General features: G+C 40.3%; 1 protein-coding gene across 2 annotated transcripts in view; it reads left to right on the plus strand.

The window, feature by feature from the left end:
• The first annotated feature begins 9,344 nt into the window (after positions 1-9,344).
• Positions 9,345-21,483, plus strand: part of LOC132391576 (folliculin-interacting protein 2-like) — a 96,317-nt gene continuing 84,178 nt past the window's right edge. Inside the window, exon 1 of one of the 2 annotated variants that reach the window (XM_059964945.1) lies at positions 9,345-9,581. In XM_059964945.1, the coding sequence (XP_059820928.1) occupies positions 9,493-9,581 (89 nt within the window). In that variant the 5' untranslated portion in view covers positions 9,345-9,492. The remainder of the gene's footprint in view (positions 9,582-21,483) is intronic. The other variant, XM_059964946.1, reaches the window with a different exon arrangement.

Here is a 21,483-nt window from a genome sequence, read left to right on the forward strand (position 1 = left end):
TTTAAAAAGCTATCTCTTAGACATTCCAGAAATTTCCCTCTAGGGATCCAGGATCAACATCATTTTCCCAATCTACCTGCATGTTGAAATCACCCATGACTATTGTAAAATTGTTCTTTTGGCATGCATTTTCTATCTCCTGTTGTAATTTGTAGACCATATCCTTACTACTGTTTGAGGATCTGTATAAAACTCCCATCAGGGTCTTTGTAACCTTGCAGTTCTTTAGTTTCACCCACAATGATTTAACACCTTCCAACCCTATGTCACCTCTTTGTAATGATTTGATTTCATATTTTTTAACCAACAGAGCCACACCACCCTCTCTGCCTCTCTGGCTGTCCTTTCAATACAATGTGTATCCTTGGATGTTAAGCTTCCAGCTATAATGTTCTTTCAGCCATAATTCAATGATGCGCACAACATCATACATGCCAATCGGTAATTGTGCTACCAGTTAATCTACTTTACTCTGTATACTGCGCGCATTCAAATACAACATCTTCAGTCCTGTATTCACCCTTTTTGATTTTGTCCATGCTTTACATTGCAACTCATCCAGTCGACTGCAATTTTGCCCTATCATCTGCCTCTTCTTGCCAGGAGTCTCACTACACATTGCCTCTGTTTGGAAATAAACTACCTCATCCTCAGCACCATCACTCCAGTTCATATCCCCCTGCCAAATTAGTTGAAATCCTCCCAAACAACTCTAGCAAACCTACCCACAAGGATATTGGTCCCTTTTCTATGGGTCGTACCTTCCCCAGAAGTGATCCAAATGATCCATAAATCTGAACCCCTGCCCCCTGCACCAGTTCCTCAGCCACACATTTACCTGCCAAATCATCCTATTCTTACCCTCAGTGGAGTATGGCAAATGCCGCAATCCAGAGATTGCTACGCTAGAGGTCCTGTTTTACAGCTTTCTACAAAGCACTCAAAAATCTCTCTTCAGGACTTCCATTCTACCTATGTTATTGATGCCCCATATTGACAGCCAGAATCTCATCACTGTTCCTCTGTCTATGGAATCTCCTATCACCATTGTGGTCCTCTTCACCTCTCTGCTCTCTTGAACCAGACTCAGTGCTAGAAACCCAGTCCCCCCGGTAGGTCATCCCCCTCAACAGTATCTGGTGATATTATTGACGGGAACCATCATAGGGGTACTCAGCGCTGGCTGTGCATTTCCTTTCCTTCTCCTGTCAGTCACCCAGTTATCTGTCTCCTGCAACTTTGGGATGATTTCCTCCCCGTAGCTCCTATCTAACACCTCCTCATTCTCCCACATGAGATGAAAGTCATTGAGATGCAGCTCCAGTTCCTTAATATGTTCTGTAAGGAGCTGCAGCTCAGTGTCCTGGTGCAGATGTGGTTATCGAGGCTGAAGGCCTCCCAGAATTCCCACATCTCACACACAGTACAACATACTGCCCCAGGAGCCACTCTCACTGAACTACTATGCCCTAACAGATGAATAATGTAGAATTAAGAACAAAAAGAGAAATTTGCCACAGATACTTTACCTCACCCAAACCTGATGAACCAAAGCCATTCCATATACTGATCCACTCATTGCAAAGGCCTTTCCACTTGCACTTGTGTTTTTTTATTCACCCTTTCTAATAAATCCCGCTCAGTGATTAGTCACAGTCCAAATCTGAGAAACTGCTATTAAGTTCTGTGTTTTTAATTTTGATTGCAGACTTCATTGAAATGGTAACTCTTTTTATGTACTTTTGCTTGGTTAGTCACAGTCCAAATCCGAGAAACTGGGGCAAAGTTCTGCCTTCTTAATCTTGATTTATTGCATTTGGTGCTTTCTTGTGTTATTTATTTTCTTTCTGATGTCTTTCCTTTTCCTTTTTTAAGATCCTAAACATCAGGAACACAATTACAATCAGCATTTGGGAAAGGGACTTGTTTAGTTGTTGTTGCTGTTGCTGCTGGTGTTGTTCTGTGAAACATTGTGGGCATGATATGTTGGCACAGGAATGCGTGGAGACTCTTGCAAGCTATCCCCAATACATCCTGGGGTGTGCTGGTTGTTAGTGTCAATGAAGTATTTTACTGTATGTTTTGATGTACATATGATGAAGAATCTTCCGATCTCTAACACAGTGATTCCAACAGGGGTGGCTATGTGTCCTAAGTGGGCATTAGGGGAAATAGAAGCCATTGGGGAGCATTCAAGATTCTTCAGGGGGCATTAAGCAGCACCCTAACTATGGCACCATAATTATAAGGCCCTACGTGACTGGTCAATCACCCTAACTGGAACAGTATAAAGGTAGCTTGCCAAACACCAGCTCTGTCCTGACTAACATTCAGATTCCAATCTGAATCCTTAGCAACATAATTTTCATCGTTGTGATTGTCTTCATCTTCGCCTTGCCATTCCTTTGTGTGTCACTACCATTGTTCCACCTGTGTCAACTCACTGCCATCACCAACATCTGTTAGGCATTCCCAGTTTGTGTTAATTTTTTATTTTAATTTAGCCCTGTAAATAATGGATAAATGTGTATGGTGAGACCTTTACGAGTCTGAAGGCAGTGAAGCCTTGAGTTCTAATCCTGCTAAGAAACAGAAACTACAGGAAGTGTGGCATTACGATGCTACACACCTGGAGTATGGTTCCATCAGATCAGTAACACCCTATGTATCTTATTTGTAATACTGTACTGTCTAATGAAGCTATGAAACCATCAAGATTACAAGAACACCTCTGTAAGAGACCCCTTGAAAAGCTACTTATGGTATTAATCAGTTCAAGAAGATGAAAGAAGCAATTGAAAAGTATTGTACACGTGAATCATTTGTCAAGAAAGCTAAAAATTACCATGATAGTGGTCTCAATGCTTCTTGTAACATTTCCAAAATGATAGCAAAATGTGGTAAATCTCATACAGCTGGTGAAAGATTAATAATGCCTGCTGTATCAGAAGTGCTCACCACTGATCTCAAAAAGGATACCAATACTTTAAAATCAATTACTCTGAGTAATAGCTCTGTAGCTCATTGTATTGAGGAAATGAGTGAAGACATTGAGTATCAACTATGCACAGAGCTACAAAGAACAGAATTTGGGGTACAACTGGATGAGTCAACTGTGAGACACAATGAAGCATTGCTAATGGCATGTGTACAGTTTATCAGAAATGGAAAAGTTTATGAAGAGATTGTCTTTTGTAAAAAGTTAAAAACAAATAGCAATGGAGAATCAATCTATGATGAGCTCAAAATGTATATTGAGGGTAAAATTATTCCGTTTGGAAACATGATTTCTTGTGCAACAAATGGAGCACCATATATGAGAGGTCACCATGCTGGTTTAGTGGCATTTATGGAAGAAGTAATTCCAAGTCTGTTTGCAATCCATTGTGTAATTCATCATCAACATCTCACAGCCCAAAACCTCAGCCAGTGACTTTTTTCAAGCATGACTCTTGTAATATCTGCTATCAACAAAATTAAAGCTCATCCATTAAATAGCAGAATATTTCACCAGTTATACCAAGATAATAATGAAAAGTTTGAACACTGAAGTGTTCTTTACACTGAAGTGCATTGGCAGTCAAAAGGCTGCTGCTTAAAATATTACTTTCACCTTTTTGACGCTATGGTTGAGTTTTTGTTCAAAGCCAACAAGACCTTGGGAAACAAGATTGAACTTCTACGTAGAGATGATCTGTATGACAAGAAGAACATGCTAAAAATAGGAAACTACAGGGTAAGAATTTCAATTTAATCCAGGCAAAAAGTCTAGTGTCTATGTTTATCAGAAATTTGGAAATATAAAAACAAAACTTTGGGAGAAAAATGTTCTCATAGTTTCCCTGCATGGGAAGTATGGCACGCTCTTTCACAGATGGTGATTTGTAAGAGTACTGCTTACACCTGGAGCTATTGAAAGAAGGATTTTCAGAATTGATTCAAGCATTCGAATGATCTGGAAATTCTGGACTGGGTAATTAAGCTATTCCTTTGTAAGGCAGAAGAACTTGCAAGAAGAAATTATCAAAATTCATAATGATGAAGAAGCAAAGATGCTTTTCAAAAATGTCGGCTTTTGTGCTATGGGGTTACACTGTCATGCTAAGTTTCCTGGTCTTTGGAGAAGAGCCAAATTGCTGTTCATTGCATTTCCATCCTCCTACCTTGCTGAAAGAGGCTTCAGTGCAATGAACCACATACTCACAAAAAAACAAAACCACTTGAACATTGTTACGCTTAGGGACTTAAGGTTTTTGCTATTACAACTTGAAAAAGATATTCCAATGCTGGCTAAAAACCACCAAGCTCAAGAATCATATTGATATCAAAACTGTTGTACTGCGCACAGGTACTGTGTAAGCTAGGTTTAAAGATAAATAAAAATTTAAAGCAGAATCATTTTTCTCATGTTAGCATATAGTAGACATGTTTTTACACTATGGGGGCCCTGGAAAGTATATTGTGCTTAAGAGGGATGTTGGCAAGTATGAAGGTGCTTTAGGGGGACATTGGTAAGCATGAAAGTGCTTTGGGAGGTGTTGGGAAATAGTGCTCTAGCATGTTTAAGCTCATCTTGCGCACTCCTTCTTTGTACTCCTACATCTTTATCCCAGAAACTGGTATAGTGAAAATTTTCTGTATTGTGAATATGATGTGTATGTGTCGCAAGTTCACCTGGATGTACAGATCATCTAGGTATGCCACATCTGGACAGAACTCTGGAGAGCTGAACCATTATGCATCAAGTTTCTCATCCAATTAGTCTATGATGTTCTCCCAAACTGGGCCAATCTGTATAGGTAGGGCATGGCAAACACTCCAAAATGCCAACTGTGCCAGAAGAGGGGCACTTTGGGGCATATCCTCAGTTACTGCCCAAAGGCGTCAGGGGAAGGGTGATACCGCTGGCACCATGACCATGTCCTAAGGTCTATGGCGGATGCAATCAGCACAGTGGTTCAAGACAACAAAAATCAGCATGCTCCCAAACAGTCCATCACCTTTATTAGAGTGGGGGAGAAGGCTCAACATCAATCTAGCACCTCGAGAGGGCTTCTTGCCACTGCACGAAACTGGCAGCTCCAAATTGACCTAGGGAGGCAGCTCAAGTTCCCAGAGATCATCGCAGCTACTACGCTCCGCCTGGACATGGTGTTCATATCGGAGTGTACAAAGCAAGTGGTCCTGCTGAAACTACAGATTTTGTTGCAGAATGCTGGAGCAATGACTGGAGAGCTCGCTGTGAGCCAGTCGAAGCTGGGTGCCTCAGCTTTATTGGCCATTCATTATAGTGAACTCTTAAACTCCTTGGAGTTAAAGTACTGTCATGCAGAAGAGCCACCGAGAACATTCTGGAGGCTGCTGAAAAGGCCTCGTGGTGGCTGTGGATCCGGAGGGTGGATCCATGGATTAGTGTGCCACTTGGACACAAGTTGGGGGCTGATCACCCCCGGATGAGTCACCTGGGCAAGGGTGCCTGATGATTAAAGACCCAAAACATCCTACAACCCAAGGTTCATCACTGAAGATGTGTCCAAGTAGCACCAGAAGGTGTATTCTACAACTGAGGATATAACTCTTTGAAAATGAAAACCAATGATGAAGGTTCTTGGTCCAAAACATCGACCGTACTCTTTTCCATAGATGCTATCTGGCCTGCTGAGTTCCTCCAGCACTCTGTGTGTGTTGCAGGTTTATATTTGTAACTTTTAGATTTTTCTGGAAACCTTTCTAGATTCTTTGCAATTTTTTCAGGTGACAACTACGTGCGCTTGCTATATCCACAGCTATTTCTGTCAAAAATTTGGTATTCAGCCTAATGAGTTCCTTGAACACTTCCTTTTCATCGATGCTAATGTCTTTGAGTTCCTTCTTCATCCTAGACTTGTTGTTTTCCACTATTTATGCAAGATTTTCTATTCTTATTCCATGAAGGCAGCTGGATTAAATACCTGCCAAATATATTTGTTGCTCTCACAATCTGCAAGAGGGCTGCTTACACTAATCTTTTTTCTTTTTATATATCACCTTCTTCAGCAGTCAGCCAACAAACAACGCTACAAAAGGTGATATCCTGAAAACGGTTTATGAAGCTACTCCTTTCACTTCTTTTGTGACTTCCTTTTATTTCAAATGTGGTTCTGCTACTGTTGGAGCCTGTGATCTACAGTTTGGTGGTGTGTACTTGGGCCAATTGAGCGATCTGGTGTTTTGCTGGCTCCGAGAGGATTCCAGAAGGCAGCATGTAGGCAGGAAACCTGGAGATGGGGTATGGGCCCCATCAACTGGTCAACTCTATTTCTCAATGATCTCACCGACTGAAGCACTGAGGAAGATTGATGCTACCTGGCCTGCGTAGGCAGGTGCTGAGAGTGAGTGTTCACTGCTATGTACCATTCTCTTGCCCACTGCTGCCAGAGGAAGGTGTATGCCTGTGATGGTCTCTTTCTCTCCTTCTCCCTCACTGTTTCTGAGAGAAGGTCCTTATGTTCGAATGATCTCTCTCTCTCTCTCCCTCGATGCTGTCAGAGGATGGTGCTGGAGCAAGGTTTAATTGACACGGTTTGTGAATTGCGGACTGAAAGATGTTAGGATATGTTTATAGTTATTCTGGTTGCTCTGTTCTTTAGTTCGTAGTTTGGACAATCTGGGATGGCTTGCAGATAAAGAACACTGAGGTGAACTAAAATATGCCTTTTGATTTTGTGTTGTATTTTGTGTATTTTATTACTATTTGCAGATATTGAGTTTTTTGCATGAAGGGGGAGGGGTGTTGATGTTTTAATTTTTTGAACAGATTCCATGGTTATTCATGTTTGTGGCTGTCTGTGGGAAGATGAATCTCGGTTGTATACTGCATACATACTTTGATAGTAAATGTACTTGGACTTGCTTCCATCCGTATGTTTGAGTTGTGTGATTGATTAAGTCACTATGAGAACTGCAGACTCTTCCACTGGTGGTTGAAGGAGCAACAAAGGGTTGTTTACACAGGGCTGATGCATGGAGTCAAGATTCCCCACACTGTGGTCAAAGAATAGTGCTTTTCAAGAGCTAGTTGCAATTTTTTCCAAAGAGGCTTGAACCTTTTTCTCAGTCTGCTTTGCAACGACAGGAGTTGGGCAGACAATATGAACAACATGGCCCATGTAATGGAACTAATTGAATGCATTTAAGTCCGAAATGCTGAGGATGTTGACCATTGACCATTGACCATGCTTACCTTATACTTCCAGTGAATTTGAAGGATTCGGCAGAAACAGGATTGATGGTATGTAGTCAGTACTGAGGTGCATGCTGCAGCTAGTCCAAACTGCAGGAGCTGCCCTGTGGAACACAAGGTTTTTTTTGCAAGGTCTGAAGTACTGATCTTCAAACATCCAATTGCTCAGCCAAATAAAGGCCGTCCAACACACACAAAATACTGCTTAGATTTCCAGCATTTGCAGATTTTCTCTGGTTTGTAGTTAAATGCTAGAGGATTGAAATTGACCATGAATTTTATTTTCAATGTTTATGATTGTCAAGAAATTGGCTGTGTAGCTCGGCACAGCTCAAATGGCATCTATGAATTTGTTGATTCGTTGGCAGAATCTCCAATGATGATGAGAGGGCATACAGGAGCGAGATATACCAGCCAGTAAGACCAAAGAACTGATTGTGGACTTCAGAAAGAGTAAGACGAGGGAACACACTCCAGTCCTCACACAGGGATCAGAAATAGAAAGAGTAAGCAATTTTAAGTCCCTGGATGTCAATATCTCTGAGGATCTAACCTGGCAAGATTTCATTAAAAGTTGGAGTATGTCACCAAAAACACTCAAAAATTTCTACAGATATACTATGGAGAGCACTCTAACTGGCTGCATCACCATCTGGTATGGGGGGGGGGGAAGCTACTGCACAGGATCGAAGTAAGCTGCAGAGAGTTGTAAACTCAGTCAGCTCCATCATATCACTAGCCTCCAGGACATCTTCAAGGAGTGATGCCTCAAAAAGGTGGCATCCATCATTAAGGACTTCCACCACCCAGGTCATGCCTTGTTCTCATTGCTACCATCAGAAAGGAGGTACAGAAGCCTAAAGGCACACACTCAAAGAACAGCTTCTTTCTGATTTCTGAATGGACATTACCTTACTACTTTTTAAAATTTATATTTTTTCCACTACTTATTTAACAATTATATACACTTACTCTAATTCAGTTGTTTCTATTATTATGTATTGTGTTGTACTGTGCTACAAAGCCAACAAATTTCTTGAAATATGCTGGTGATATTAAACCTTATTCTGATTTTGTTAAGATATGCGAAGTAGTCCACATTTTACAACCTTTATTAACAAAGAGCAGTTTTGCACCACAGGGAGGTGTTGAGCGTAAGGTTCATCCTCTCATATGTTGCAGGGAATGGGTGAACAATAACTTGGAACTCCGTTTCTGAACAAAGGTTTCATCTACATACTGCAGCTTGACTATGAGGTTCACATGACCTCCAGGAGTTCAGAAGATAAAGTTCCACTTATGATTAACGGTCTTCAAAGTGAAACTTTTCACAGAATTTTTATTGAGTGTCACAGAATTTTCTGTTACTATTTCCAATTTTTTAGCATTTGCAGTTTGTAGATTTTTGTAAACAGTCAATTTATTTCAAATTCAGCCATTGCTTATTTATTGTTGAGTCGTGAGTGACTCATCTACCAGTTAAATTGTCAGTCATATCTTCATAGATTGCTTCAAGACCCTGTTTTCAGATTAAATGGAATCAAATTAAAACCTTACATAGAATTCTATCATGTATGACCATTTCCCTTAAAAATATATCATTTTAAATTAACCATTCTCTCATTACGCAATACTGGATCTACAATCTGTGTTTTCTCGTTGATTCTTCAGCATCTTGATCTAGAAACCCGTATTTACAACCAACTTTTTTTTTATAAAACGATGTCACTTGTTGGCAGTGTCAGCCTTGAACACCGCTGTCTTCATCCAACTCAACGAGATCATGTCCTGTTCGTTCACAGTAAAGCACATCCTCTGAGTACGCTATTTATAGCCGTGGTGTCCTTTACTGATTGACTGCCAGATCTTTGCTGTATTACGGTTACCTTGCTTCTGGGTGCCACATTACCGACCCCGAAAGAAGGCACCTGGTCAGCGGCCAGAGCCCACTCGAGTTTCGCCAGCCACATGCGAAAGGCAGGCTTCAGCCGCTCGCTATCCAATCGCTTTGATTGGAGGATGCAGGGCGTTCGGATCTCGTCCAATGAAAACATGCCCATTTGTCCGCACCGGTCCAATTATCAATAGCGGTTCCGAAACGGCATCCAATCAGAAAGTTGGTCGTTGTTGGCATGGTGTCCAATGGGAGCGTACGGTGCGGCTGGCTGCCGATGTTAGTCACATGACTGTGAAGCTCTAAATGGAGTTGTTTAACTTTTATTTACAATGCTACCGAATGATCTTATTTTGTACCAATAAAATGGTACAAAATGGCTCCAACTCTGCTACAGAAGCTGTTTAATAAAAGGGCAAATGCGGCATCGCCTTCGAAAAATTCCAAGGAGGGTCCGGGGTTTAGGTAATGTCGAGTGAAATGCCTGATGATATGTATTGAGAGGGAATGGGGTCTGGGTCTGCATGCTGGACTGGTTGGGTGGGAGGGTTCGAGGGGCAGCTGAAGGCTTCAACCTTCAATATCATCAGCACTTGTTTCAATCACTTGGAAATTTCTTGAAGACAATAAGTGATTAGTACTTTTGATTGAAAGTTAACCCCGTGTTGTTAGCTGTGTATTGCTATAATCTATTTTCTCGTCAGAACGTGTTAATACCGATAGAACACAAATTAGTATGTCATAAGTAGTTTATTTAACGATAATATTTAAGGACTGTTATTATGTTTGGTTAGAAATTTCTACTATGTCTGTGTTGACAACTTGCTTTTGTTCTGTGTAGTTAAAATACATATTAAGAATTGAAGTATGGCAAGGGTGGACAGCTACTGTTGTACATACCTTGTACCTCCATTACCCAGTTTGATTCTGCTCTTATGCTATCTGTGGCGTTTGCATGTTTTCCTTTTGATTCTGTGGGTTTCCTCTGGATCCTGTTTTCCTCCTGTATTTGAAAGATTTGCTGGCTTGTAGGTTAATAAACTGCAATAAATTGCCCCTATTGTAGGATAATTGGGATGGAGTTGCTGGACTTGTGTGAGAAGATAAGTTACAGTGAAATAATTGGGGGAATTGAATTTTTTGTGAGCCAGCATCAATTTGATGGGCCAAAGGGCTTGCTTCTATTTCATGAGAGCTATTGCAGTTATTTATCTCTACAGATATTCCTAGTGTCTTGATCTAGGGCTCAGCCTCAAAGTAATGATTTTGCCATTAAAGAAGATGATGAGAGAAGTATTTTTTCACCCAAAAGGTAGCAAATCATACATTTCTTTAACCTAAGGAGGGCTGTGGAGGCTTAGTCACTAAGTATAGATCACATTTAAAAGCTTTATTTAGGTATTAAGTGAATCACGGAGAATGAAATTACTGCAGAGAAGTGGCACTTGTAAAAGATCAATGACTTTTGAGTGTCAAAACCTCCATGATGATCCAAATAGACCACTCTTATTTCTTAAGTTCTTCATAAAGCTGAAAGAAATAGCATTTAGCAATGGTATTTGCTTATTGATCTATCTCTGCAGTTTTAATATTTCAACAAAATAAAATTATGCTACCAAAGCACAGATGTTCTTTGCCTTATAATCCTTTAAGGGGAAGCAGAATTTCAAGTATATTTTGAGCTTGTGAATACTTTCTAAGTACTTTTCTATCACATGACATCAGTGTAAAAGTTATTTCATGTTTTACCCTAGAGTGTTCAATTGGAGAAACACTTGTGTTAATTATATTATTGAGAAAGACTGAGCCAGAAGTACAGGTGACACCTGCATTGCTGCGTGTTTGGGTAATGGAAATTGACAAGTTATATGTAAAATTTGAAAGAGAGAATTAAATTTGTCTTTACAGAATTTGTCTGAGGGGAAACATAATTAATTTCTGTTGCCTTTCAATTTTTATCTATATACTCAATACTAACAATAAGACTTGAATATGACCTCTTTGTTTGGGTTAGCAGTCCCAGGTGAGTCACTCCAGTCTGAGGAAATGAACAGATATCTATCTCAGCATGCAGTGCTGCCACATTCTTCATCTGAGAGTCATTTTCTCTGATGAATATTAATCTACCTCCACAAAGTCATCATAATTTAACCCATTACTCATCTGAACTCCTTCTCCACCTTTCTCCTGTGAACTTGGTTCTTGAATCTCTTTTCCTTTCCCTGATATCTTCACTTCTAAACTCTTTCCTCCTGCATAAGCTTTGTCCATCTTGAAGTCTAATATTGGTCTTAGCTAATAAATTATGGTGGTTGATCATTTAGTCATCGCAGATAAAATAGCTTAATATGAGTGAGAATCCTCCTGTAGGAAAGGCTTTCTCTCAGAGGTGTGGGTGTGGGGTTCAATGGAAATAGGACTTCACATTATGGAACATTGTGAGTATGGATGGTTTTCTAGGAATACAACCTCCACAACTGCTATGATCTATGAAAAGAAAGAGGTAAGCCTGGTTTTTCATCTCCAAGTTGTATAAGGTTCCTCAGTCACCAAAGGGAGAATCCAGGATAAGGCCTTGCTTATCATGAAAATGTTTTGAAGGGAGCAATATGAAGGAACTTGGATTGATGCTTTAAAAAAAAATTGAGAGAACCTTGTTTGCATTTTTGTTAAATGTGTATTTTTAAAGTAATGACATATGTAATGCTTCAAGAATTGCTTGTACTTAAAGGCAGCAAATTGTATCTTGAAGATTCCTTAAGGTTGCTGCACTCATAGGAGGTAGTAGGGGGTAAGTTTCCACAACCTATTACATGTTCCCACTGGTGTGTGTCAAATAGCCTCTAACAACCACGTACAGCTCCTGGCTTTCACGTGTGGCTCAGTTATTAAGCCCAGCGGAATTGTTTCTACTGACAGGAGAAGGGGCAAAGGCTGGATACTGGCACCTGAAAACCAGTTGCTTTGGGCAGATGGGGCTTGTCAACCATGGTTGACATCTTGGAGGAGAAAAACTCTGATCTCAAACCTCTGCTGCCTTGCAGCTATATCCACTCATGGGGAGTAAACCTCAAGGAAATTCATGAGCTGGAATCCCAAGGCAGTCCTTCGTGGAGTTCAATGCTGACTGGCAACTTCAGAGCCGCCACTCGCACCGAACTATCAGTTTCTGCTGTTCCTTTGGATTTATTAGCTGGAAAGAGAGAGGGAACCTGCTGCATGGGCAACAAAGTGCTCACCCTGGCTTGCGTATCGACTTGCAACGATGGATGTAGTATCAATGGAAGGCCTCATCTGTATCTTGAAATTCACAGCGTGTCAGGCAGCATCTGTGGAGAGTAATGTTTCTCATCATTAAGTATTAACACTTGCTTGCTCTTTTTAAAAAAATGGTGACGCTGTGATTTCTAGATTGTGCTGAAATTTCAGGGCTTTTCCTGTGCCTTTTGTATTTTCTTGTCTCATGAAGAACAGCCCTTCTAATGGAAAAGTTATGGGGTTTTTATCATGTTTCTCAGCAGCTGTTAGAGTCCCATTATTTTTCTTTGTCAACTGCTTTCACCCTCCCTATTAGCTATAATCCTTTTGGCTGCTGTTTCATTCCCATGTGAGGGGTGGAGTTATCTTTCTTCACCCTCATGTGGTTATGTGTTCAGCTTTCAAATATGAACTTGATCTAAGTCAGCAGCACGTTTGTCTGAGGTTAGTCATGGCTCAGCTTAATGACTATGCACAGACTTCCAGCAGCAATTGCAATATAATAGCTAGTTATATTTGTATACTATTTTGAGAACCTACCTTTGTCCTTCAGTTTACTTTTATTGGTAATCGCTCGACTTTTTCATGGAATCAGATTGGGTTCAAAATTCAGCAGATCATGTCATTAATTGAAAATCTGCTATTGACTATATTGTTTCAATAAATTATACAAGTTAATTAAAATGTAAAGATACTCTGGTTATTTTTTCGCTGTTCTCTGAAATAACCTGTTGTATGTAGACAGAATCCATTGGTTTCACTGTTTTCTTATCTCGAGTGTTTGCCACAATTTGTTCAGAACTTTGTATCAAAATGTCCCAAAACAGTTCATTGGGGATATTATCAAGTTTTCTAACCCACTTTAAAGAGATGACCAAAAGATTGGTTGAAAGAATTTTTTTTGGTTTAGGGAAGGAAAGGAGTGAAAGTTCTAGAGATTAGATTTGGGCATTTGAAAGGGTGACTCTCGGAAGTTTGGGGCTGAGTAACTGGCCTTAATTAGAAGAGTATAGATGTCTCTGGTTGTAGAATTACAGAAGATGAACTAGACCAAGAGCAAAAATATGTGTAATTGGGAGCACAAGGTGGTGAGAGAGTGCGAAAGTTGAGACAATATTGTAGAGTTTTGGTCGATGCAAAATTTACAGAAAGTAAAACAAAGGAAGCCAAACTGGAGTATGAATTGGAGTTGAGTGAGAACAAAGATGTAGATTGGAGTTTTAACTGCAGATGAGTTGAAGCAGGTTTGTGAACTTGAAGGCATGGAAATGTCAAAACATACCTGTCAACATGATTAAAAGCAGTGTGGTTCAGACTTAAGCAGCTTCAGGAGTGAGGTATGATATGTATAGTTAAATGGAAATTGTAATGGGAGACTAAAGACATTCTGCAGCAGGAAATTTTTACTCACCATATAAACAGTAATAATGGAGAGAGTAAAGTGAAGTTTAATGCTAAGTCAGTACTAATTGTGAGGATTGTTTAATGTTAACAAATAGTGCCCAGAGATTCTGAAAACACATTTGTTATATTTTGTTTACAGTGAGCTTTTCAACGTACCAGGGGCATGAGCAGTTAAGATAATTTGATGTGTTTTTCCTTTCTCTGTTAATAATATGTCATGTTCCTTTGGTCAATTCACAGAAATAATGGGCAAGCAAACCCAAGTATGGAATATTGAGCATTTTAAAAAAATTATTGTCCTGTCAGTACTTCATTTGCAGTATAGGATGAATGCATTTTGCCTTGCTAATGTTGGTGGAATAATATCATGACAAATGTGTTTGCACAGCTCAGGATTACTGAAAGCAGTCTCCATTATGATTAATAACAGCATGGATCTGCTTTTAGTAGAGCTTGGTTGGAACTTACAGGACAACTGAGTCTGCTTCTCAGATTCATCTGACATTTGCATTAGGGTAGCAATAGTTAGGAGAGGAAAACTACTGGACAAAGCAGAAACACTGGAGAAAGTAGCTTTTTCTGATCACTCAAAGCTCTGGATCATAGAAATAGCAGGGAGCTAATTAGGCATATCTCTGATGTCTTGGTGAATTTGTCTCATCTAATACAATTTTATTGGTTGTTACTGTGGTTGTTTATGTGGTTCTGTTGAGCCTAGAATAGGTGCTGCATGAATTAAAATAATTAATACTGGCATAGATTATTTTTGGGAGAACCTCAGGTTGTTAAATACACTGTATAACTGGATTTTTTCCTTTACATCCTTCAGAAAGTAGTACCTCATCTTGCAGGCATCACATGGGTAGTGTCAGTATAGACCTTTTCTCAGTTTTATTTTCCTTTATGGTCTTTGACAGCGAGCAGAGAAGTTTCACTCAACTTCTGACAAGTCATTTGATTTTCTCTTCTCTCCATATATGTTCATAACGTGATTGATTCTCTTAACATAAAAACATAGAAAACATGCAGCACAATACAGGCCTTTCGGCCCACAAAGCTGTGCCGAACAGGTCCCTACCTTAGAACTACCGAGTCTTTACCCATAGCCCTCTATTTTTCTAAGCTCCATGTAGCCATCCAGGAGCCTCTTAAAAGACTCTATCATTTCCCCCTTCACCACCACTGCTGGCAGCCCATTCCACACACTCACCACTCTGCATAAAAAAAACTTACCCTTGACATCTCCTCTGTACCTACTTCCAAGCACCTTAAAACTGTGCCTACTCGTGCTAGTCAGTTCAGCTCTGGGGAAAAGCCTCTGACTATCCACAAAATCAATGCTTCTCATTACCTTGTACACCTCTGTCAAATCACCTCTCATCCCCTGTCGCTCCAAGGAGAAAAGGCCGAGTTCACTCAACCTATTCTCATAAGGCATGCTCCCCAATCCAGGCAACATCTTTGTAAATCTCTGCACCCTTTCTATGGTTTCCACATCCTTCCTGTACTGAGACGACCAGAATTGAGCAAAGTAGTCCAAGTGGGGTCTAACCAGGGTCCTATATAGCTGCAACATTACCTCATGGCTCTTAAACTCAATCCCATAATTGATGGCCAGATCACTTTATGTCCTCTTAACCACAGCGTCAACCTGTGTAGCAGCTGAGTGTCCTATGGACTCGGACCCCAATATCCCTCTGATCCTCCACACTGCCAAGAGTCTTACCATTAATACTATATTTTGCCATCATATTTGACCTACCAAAATGAACCACCTCACACTTGTCTGGGTTGAACTCCATCTGCCATTTCTCAGCCCAGTTTTGCATCCGATCAATGTCCCGTTGTAACCTCTGACAGCCCTCCACAACACCCCCAACCTTTGTGTCATCAGCAAATTTACTTACCCAACACTCCACTTCCTCATCCAGATCATTTATAAAAATCACAAATACGGGTCCCAGAACAGAGCACAAGCCTCCATGCAGAATATAACCCATCTATACAACCACTCTTTGCCTTTTGTGTGTAAGCCAGTTCTGAATCCACAAAGCAAATCCCATGCCTCCTTACTTTCTCAATAAGCCTTGCATGGGGTACCTTATCAAATGCCTTGCTGAAATCCATATACACAACATCTACGGCTCTACCTTCATCAATGTGTTTAGTCACATCCTCAAAATATTCAATCAAGCTCATAAGGCATGACCTGCCTTTGACAGAGCCATGCTGACTATTCCTAATCATATTATGCCTCTCCAAATGTTCATAAATCCTGCCTCTCAGGATCTTCTCCATCAACTTACCAATGACAGAGGGTAAGACTCACTGGCCTATAATTTCCTGGGATATCTCTACTCCCTTTCTTGAATAAGGGAACAACATCTGCAACCCTCCAATCCTCCGGAACCTCTCCCGTCCTCATTCTGAAATGTTTTTATTTCCCAATCAAAAGGTTAGCCTTATTGGCATGGAGCTCTACAGAAGTTCAGCTTGTGACTTTACCACTTGGAGAATTCTGAACTAATTTTACACTTCAATTTTATTGTATCACCATGTTGAATTGGCATGGTGCTGTTTGAACTGCAATTTCTGTGTGTGTGTGTGTGTGTGTGTGTGTGTGTGTGTGTGTGTGTGTGGAAGTATGAAAGATTCATCAGTTTACTTGTCACATTTCATATCTTTGTAATATCATAGTGGCTTTTGTTCTAATCGTGTGTGTGTGTGGGGGGGGGGAGTAATTTTTAATTAGTCTTTCTTGTGAGTGCTGTTTATATAATGCAATGTGCCAGTGTGCTACTGCGAGCAAGTTTCTCATTGAACCTGTGCATATATTTACTTGTGTATTTGACAATACACTCAACCTTGACCAGGAAATGCTGTTTTCTATACTTTGACTTTGTTTACACATGGTGTTTTTCAAGCCAGTATTAATTCCACATATCTAATAGCCATTAAAGTGGTGGTAGTGAGGCATCATTTTGAACCACTACAGTTAGGTATTCCTATGCATGTGATGTTAGGTCAGGAGTCCTACAGTTTTGTTCCAGTGGCAATTAAGGAATGATTTGTATCCAAGTGAAAGTGGTCTCCATGAAACAGAAAACAGCCCATGTGCTTGTTGTCCTTTGAGACTTTTGGTGGGAGAATTCATAGATTTGGGAGTCTTTCAGGGAAACTTTGTTTTTGCCACTCATTGTATGATGTAAATAGGAGCTAGAAGAAATTGATGTTGATGGTGGTGGAATGGTTATGTTTCTGATTATGGTTGTCATTTTAGGTGATGCTAGAATTCATATCAGCAGGAAGGGTAGTATTCTTTAGAAGATAACAAGGCTCTGGAATCAGAATTTGAGGCATTTTCCGTACAGTACCTAGCTGTGGTGTTTATGGTTGGGCCGTTTAGGATTCTGATGATTGTTATTGAACAATATTGAAAGTGGGTGAGTAATTTTAAAGCAATTAATTATCTCAGAAAGTAGTTGTAATTTCCAAAGATAGCTGCTATCTGGAATTTTGAGTCAATAGTACTTGATAGTTATTGGACTTGGTCTGAAATGATCAAATCCTGTTGTACTAGATGTGACCATTCACACCTGCAGGCAGGTAAGGTGATCTTACTTTGCCTTGCTGATTTAAATATTTGTTCATTACTGAGAAGGCAATTTTCATCTGTCTCTAAATTATTAATAATCTTAAGTATATATAAAATTTCATTGAAACTTTTTAAACTCTAGAGTGAAACAAACTGATTTCTGAAGTGTATAATGGAAGAGAATTCTGTGTGCTTAAATGCAAACACACTGGAGCCATTCAATGATTGCTTGTATTTCTATGTTACATTGACTATCCTGTTGTATATAACGATTATTATAAAATACTATAAATTGCACATTTAGACAGAGACATAACGTAAAGATTTTTTACTCATTTATATGAAGGATGTAAGTAATACCATTTTAAATATGACTTGAAATTCCAGTGCTACACTTCATGGCAAGTATTTGTATTAGAGGTTTAGTGCAGCATGTTATCAGCCATATTTCTGTATAAATCTTTGTCTTGTACCACAGATGGAGATCATTACTGAATGTTTATTAATTTGCAAATTAACAATTGCTACAGAATTGGATATGTTTGTACCAGCAGACTTACTGTAGTAAGTGTAAAAGTAGATTTGTAATTGTCTATTACTGGGCACCACTTCAGGAAGAAGTGGTTTATAGGAAGTGTTATCTTCTAATGTAATGTACCTTGTCTCCTTAATACATGCAGACAAACAAACTTGTCATAAAATTACCTAGTTTTACATGTTTGAGCACATTTACAATGGGACATTCTAGGTTAGGATCGTTCTCCTTGGGGAATTTAATACCTTTCTCAACCCCATTGTGATTAACACAAACATTAGAATGCAATTACACCATATAGTAACATTAGTTACATCATATAGTAAATAATATAATGCAAAACCCTAGTTAATGTTGACAGAAAATTTAATAACTCAACCATTCAGTTCTGTTTCAGAAGAAATTTAATTCTGCTCTTTTATCAGAAATTGAAATATTTCATTCATGAAATTATTTACTTACTTGAATTTCACTTAGAATGTATCTAAATCTATCATACATATATAATGTGGCTGATTATAAAGTTAGCATTTCCAGGCAGTTTGCAAGGTGAACACAGCCATTAGACTGTGTGGTAGTTGGTAATTGTTCTCTGTGTGCATTGCAGAGACCAATAGTATGCCTGGTAACATAACTGCTTTATTTAGCTGGTGCTTGGATTAGATTGCATCACATGCTTTGAAGGTGGAATGAAGAGAATGTGTGAAGGGTATGGTCTAGGTCTAGACCAAAAGTTCCTAAACTTCTCTGAGCTTTTTTTTCAGGGAGTCAATGCTATTGGCACCTCAGTGTATATCTCTAAAATTTGTATTTTTTAATAATCCAAAAATGGTGTTCAGCCCTATTTCTTTAAACTAGAAAGAAAAAGCAAGTGACATTTAAAACGCTTGGTCAGTCATGTAGATTTATGTGCCTCAACTGCTACAAGGATTTTTTTTTCATGTAGCCATTAAATTTTGCTGCTGAAAACTTTTCACTTGAGCATTTCTGCAGAGCAGTCAGAGGTGCTATATGGTGGAGTGAACTCAGGATAATGGAATCTCTGCTGAGGTGGACCCTTGACCTATCCAGGCTTCTTCTAATGCAACTGTGATCAGTTGTCTTGTGTCCGAAGATGCCCTTGAAGATGAAGTGTTCACTTCCAGAATTTAGTTGAACTATATAGCATGAATGCAGAGGTGGATCACGGATAAGGCGGAGACTGAGGGAAATGGCATAGTGAAACCAGCATCAGAGTTGCGCAAGGAGAACTATGGTAATACACGCAACATGCTAGAGGAACTCAGCAGTTCAGGCAGCATCTCTGACACATTTTTACATTATGTGGGTGTTCAGCTGGAGCCTGTATTCACATCTGGATGAATCTGCATTCATTTTTTTCCTGGTTTGTTCTTTGCTGATGTTTTTTTTTTGTTGCCATTCCATTTTGATTAGAAGTAATGAGTCTTGGGGCAAGAAAAATAATCAACATTTAGAATGGCCGTGGGTTGCTGGAAGAACATCGATGGTAACCACGCACACTTCATGTAATTCTCAACACAACCTTTGCTTTTCACTATACCCAACTCTCATATTCTTACCATGGCCTAACTTTATATGAATATTTTTCAGTGCTTACATTCCCATAAGGGATTTTTTTTTATTGAGTCCATGGAGAGTACCTCAGTATTTTGCTCTCTCAATTTTTTTAAAATATTGTAACTTTTATGTATGTATTGTACTGCTGCTGCAAGTAACTAACTTCTCACCATTTGTCAGTGATTTTAAAAAAAAACACACTTCTGATTTGGAACAGTAGTTGCACTGCGTACTTTTCCATTATAAATGTGGAAGCTGGGATCTAATATGAAATTTAAGACGGTACAGATGGCTCGAAAATGGGGAATGATTTATGTCCATGAGTTCAGAGCAGGTTATTTGGCCTCTTGCCTATAATCCACAATGGATGGCTAGATTTTCAGCACTGGTAACCCCTCGCATAGCTGCTTGTGTGTTAAAATATTTAGACTCTGCTTCTTATGCACTTAAAAGGAAAAGAGTTCCAAAGACACTCAGCCCTCAGAAAATTATGCATCCTCTCTGTCCCAAGTGTGCAACCCTTATTTTTAAACAATATGTCATAATTCTAGATGTCTTCACAAGTGAAAGGATCCTTTTTGCATTCAGTCCATTGAGACCCTCAAGACCTCTCACACTTATAAATTCCAACAACTGTTGTCTTAACTTGGCCAATCTTGTAAGACAAACTTCCCATTATTTAATTTCTCGTGTTCCAACGACCATGGATTGGCCTCGGCCGTTGATCTCGGCTGCCCCAGCGACCCAGGGCATATTGAAAACCTGGACTCCAGCGCCATCACTGCATGTTCCAAAGGCCATGGATTCGCCCCAGCTATCGATGTCGGCTGCCCCAGCAACCCAGGGCATATTGAAAACCTGGTCTCCAGCACCATCAACACGGGTTCCAACGGACATGGACAGCTTCAAAGCGATTGCACAACCACTGACTGTGACTCCAGCCTTGAACACCAGGCCGGGTCTTCACATGCTGCGATTGTGTCTCCTGTCTCCCCTTCCCACACCACCACTATGCAATCCCCTCTCCCTCAGATCCCATCGTCAGCTCCTGGGCCCTCAGAGGCTCCATCTTCCTCTCACCCCAACCCTTCCCTCTCCACTGACACTACCAGCCTCCGTCCCCCCTCTGATCCCATCTCTCATCCGTGCCGGGTCTTTACCATTCCCTCCGACCTTCAACTCTCTGAGGCAGAGCGCTCTGTCCTCATTAAGAGCCTCACCTTTGTCCCCCTTCACCCACACCTCAGTGAGTTCCGCGTACGCCATGATGCTGAGCTCTTCCGCTGGCCGTCTCCGAGCTTACTTCTTTGGCAAGGACTCTCCTACCCCCACGGATGACCCCTTCTCGCATCTTCAACATTCCTCCTCTTCATGGACACCCCTCCCTGGTCTTCTGCCTGCTCTGGATCTCTTTATTGCTAATTGCCGACGGGACATCATCCATCTTGACTTCACCACACCCTGTTCCAATTCCAACCTCACTCCTTCTGAACGCTCTGCTCTCCGCTCCCTCCTCACCAATCCCAACCTCACTATAAAACCTGCTGATAAGGGGAGAGCTGTTGTTGTCAGGCGTACTGACCTCTACCTGGCCAAGGCACAGTGACAACTCTCTGATATCTCCTCTTATTTACCCCTTGATCATGACCCCACTAAGGAGCACCAGGCCATTGTCTCCTATACCATCACCAACCTTACCAGCTCTGGGGATCTCCCATCCACTGCCACCAACCTCATAGTTCCCACACCCCACACTTCCTGTTTCTACCTCCTACCCAAGATCCACAAACCTGCCTGTCCAGGTAGACCTATTGTCTTAGCTTGCTCCTGCCCCACTGAACTCATTTCTGCATACCTTGACACTGTCTTATCCCCCCTTGTTCAATCTCTTCCCATCTATGTTCGTGACACTTCTCATGCTTTGAATTTTTTCGATGATTTTAAGTTCCCTGGCCCCCACCGTCTTATTTTCACCATGGACGTCCAGTCCCTATAAA

Source organism: Hypanus sabinus, chromosome 3 (genome assembly GCF_030144855.1).
Source record: "Hypanus sabinus isolate sHypSab1 chromosome 3, sHypSab1.hap1, whole genome shotgun sequence".
NCBI classification, from domain to species: Eukaryota; Metazoa; Chordata; class Chondrichthyes; order Myliobatiformes; family Dasyatidae; genus Hypanus; species Hypanus sabinus.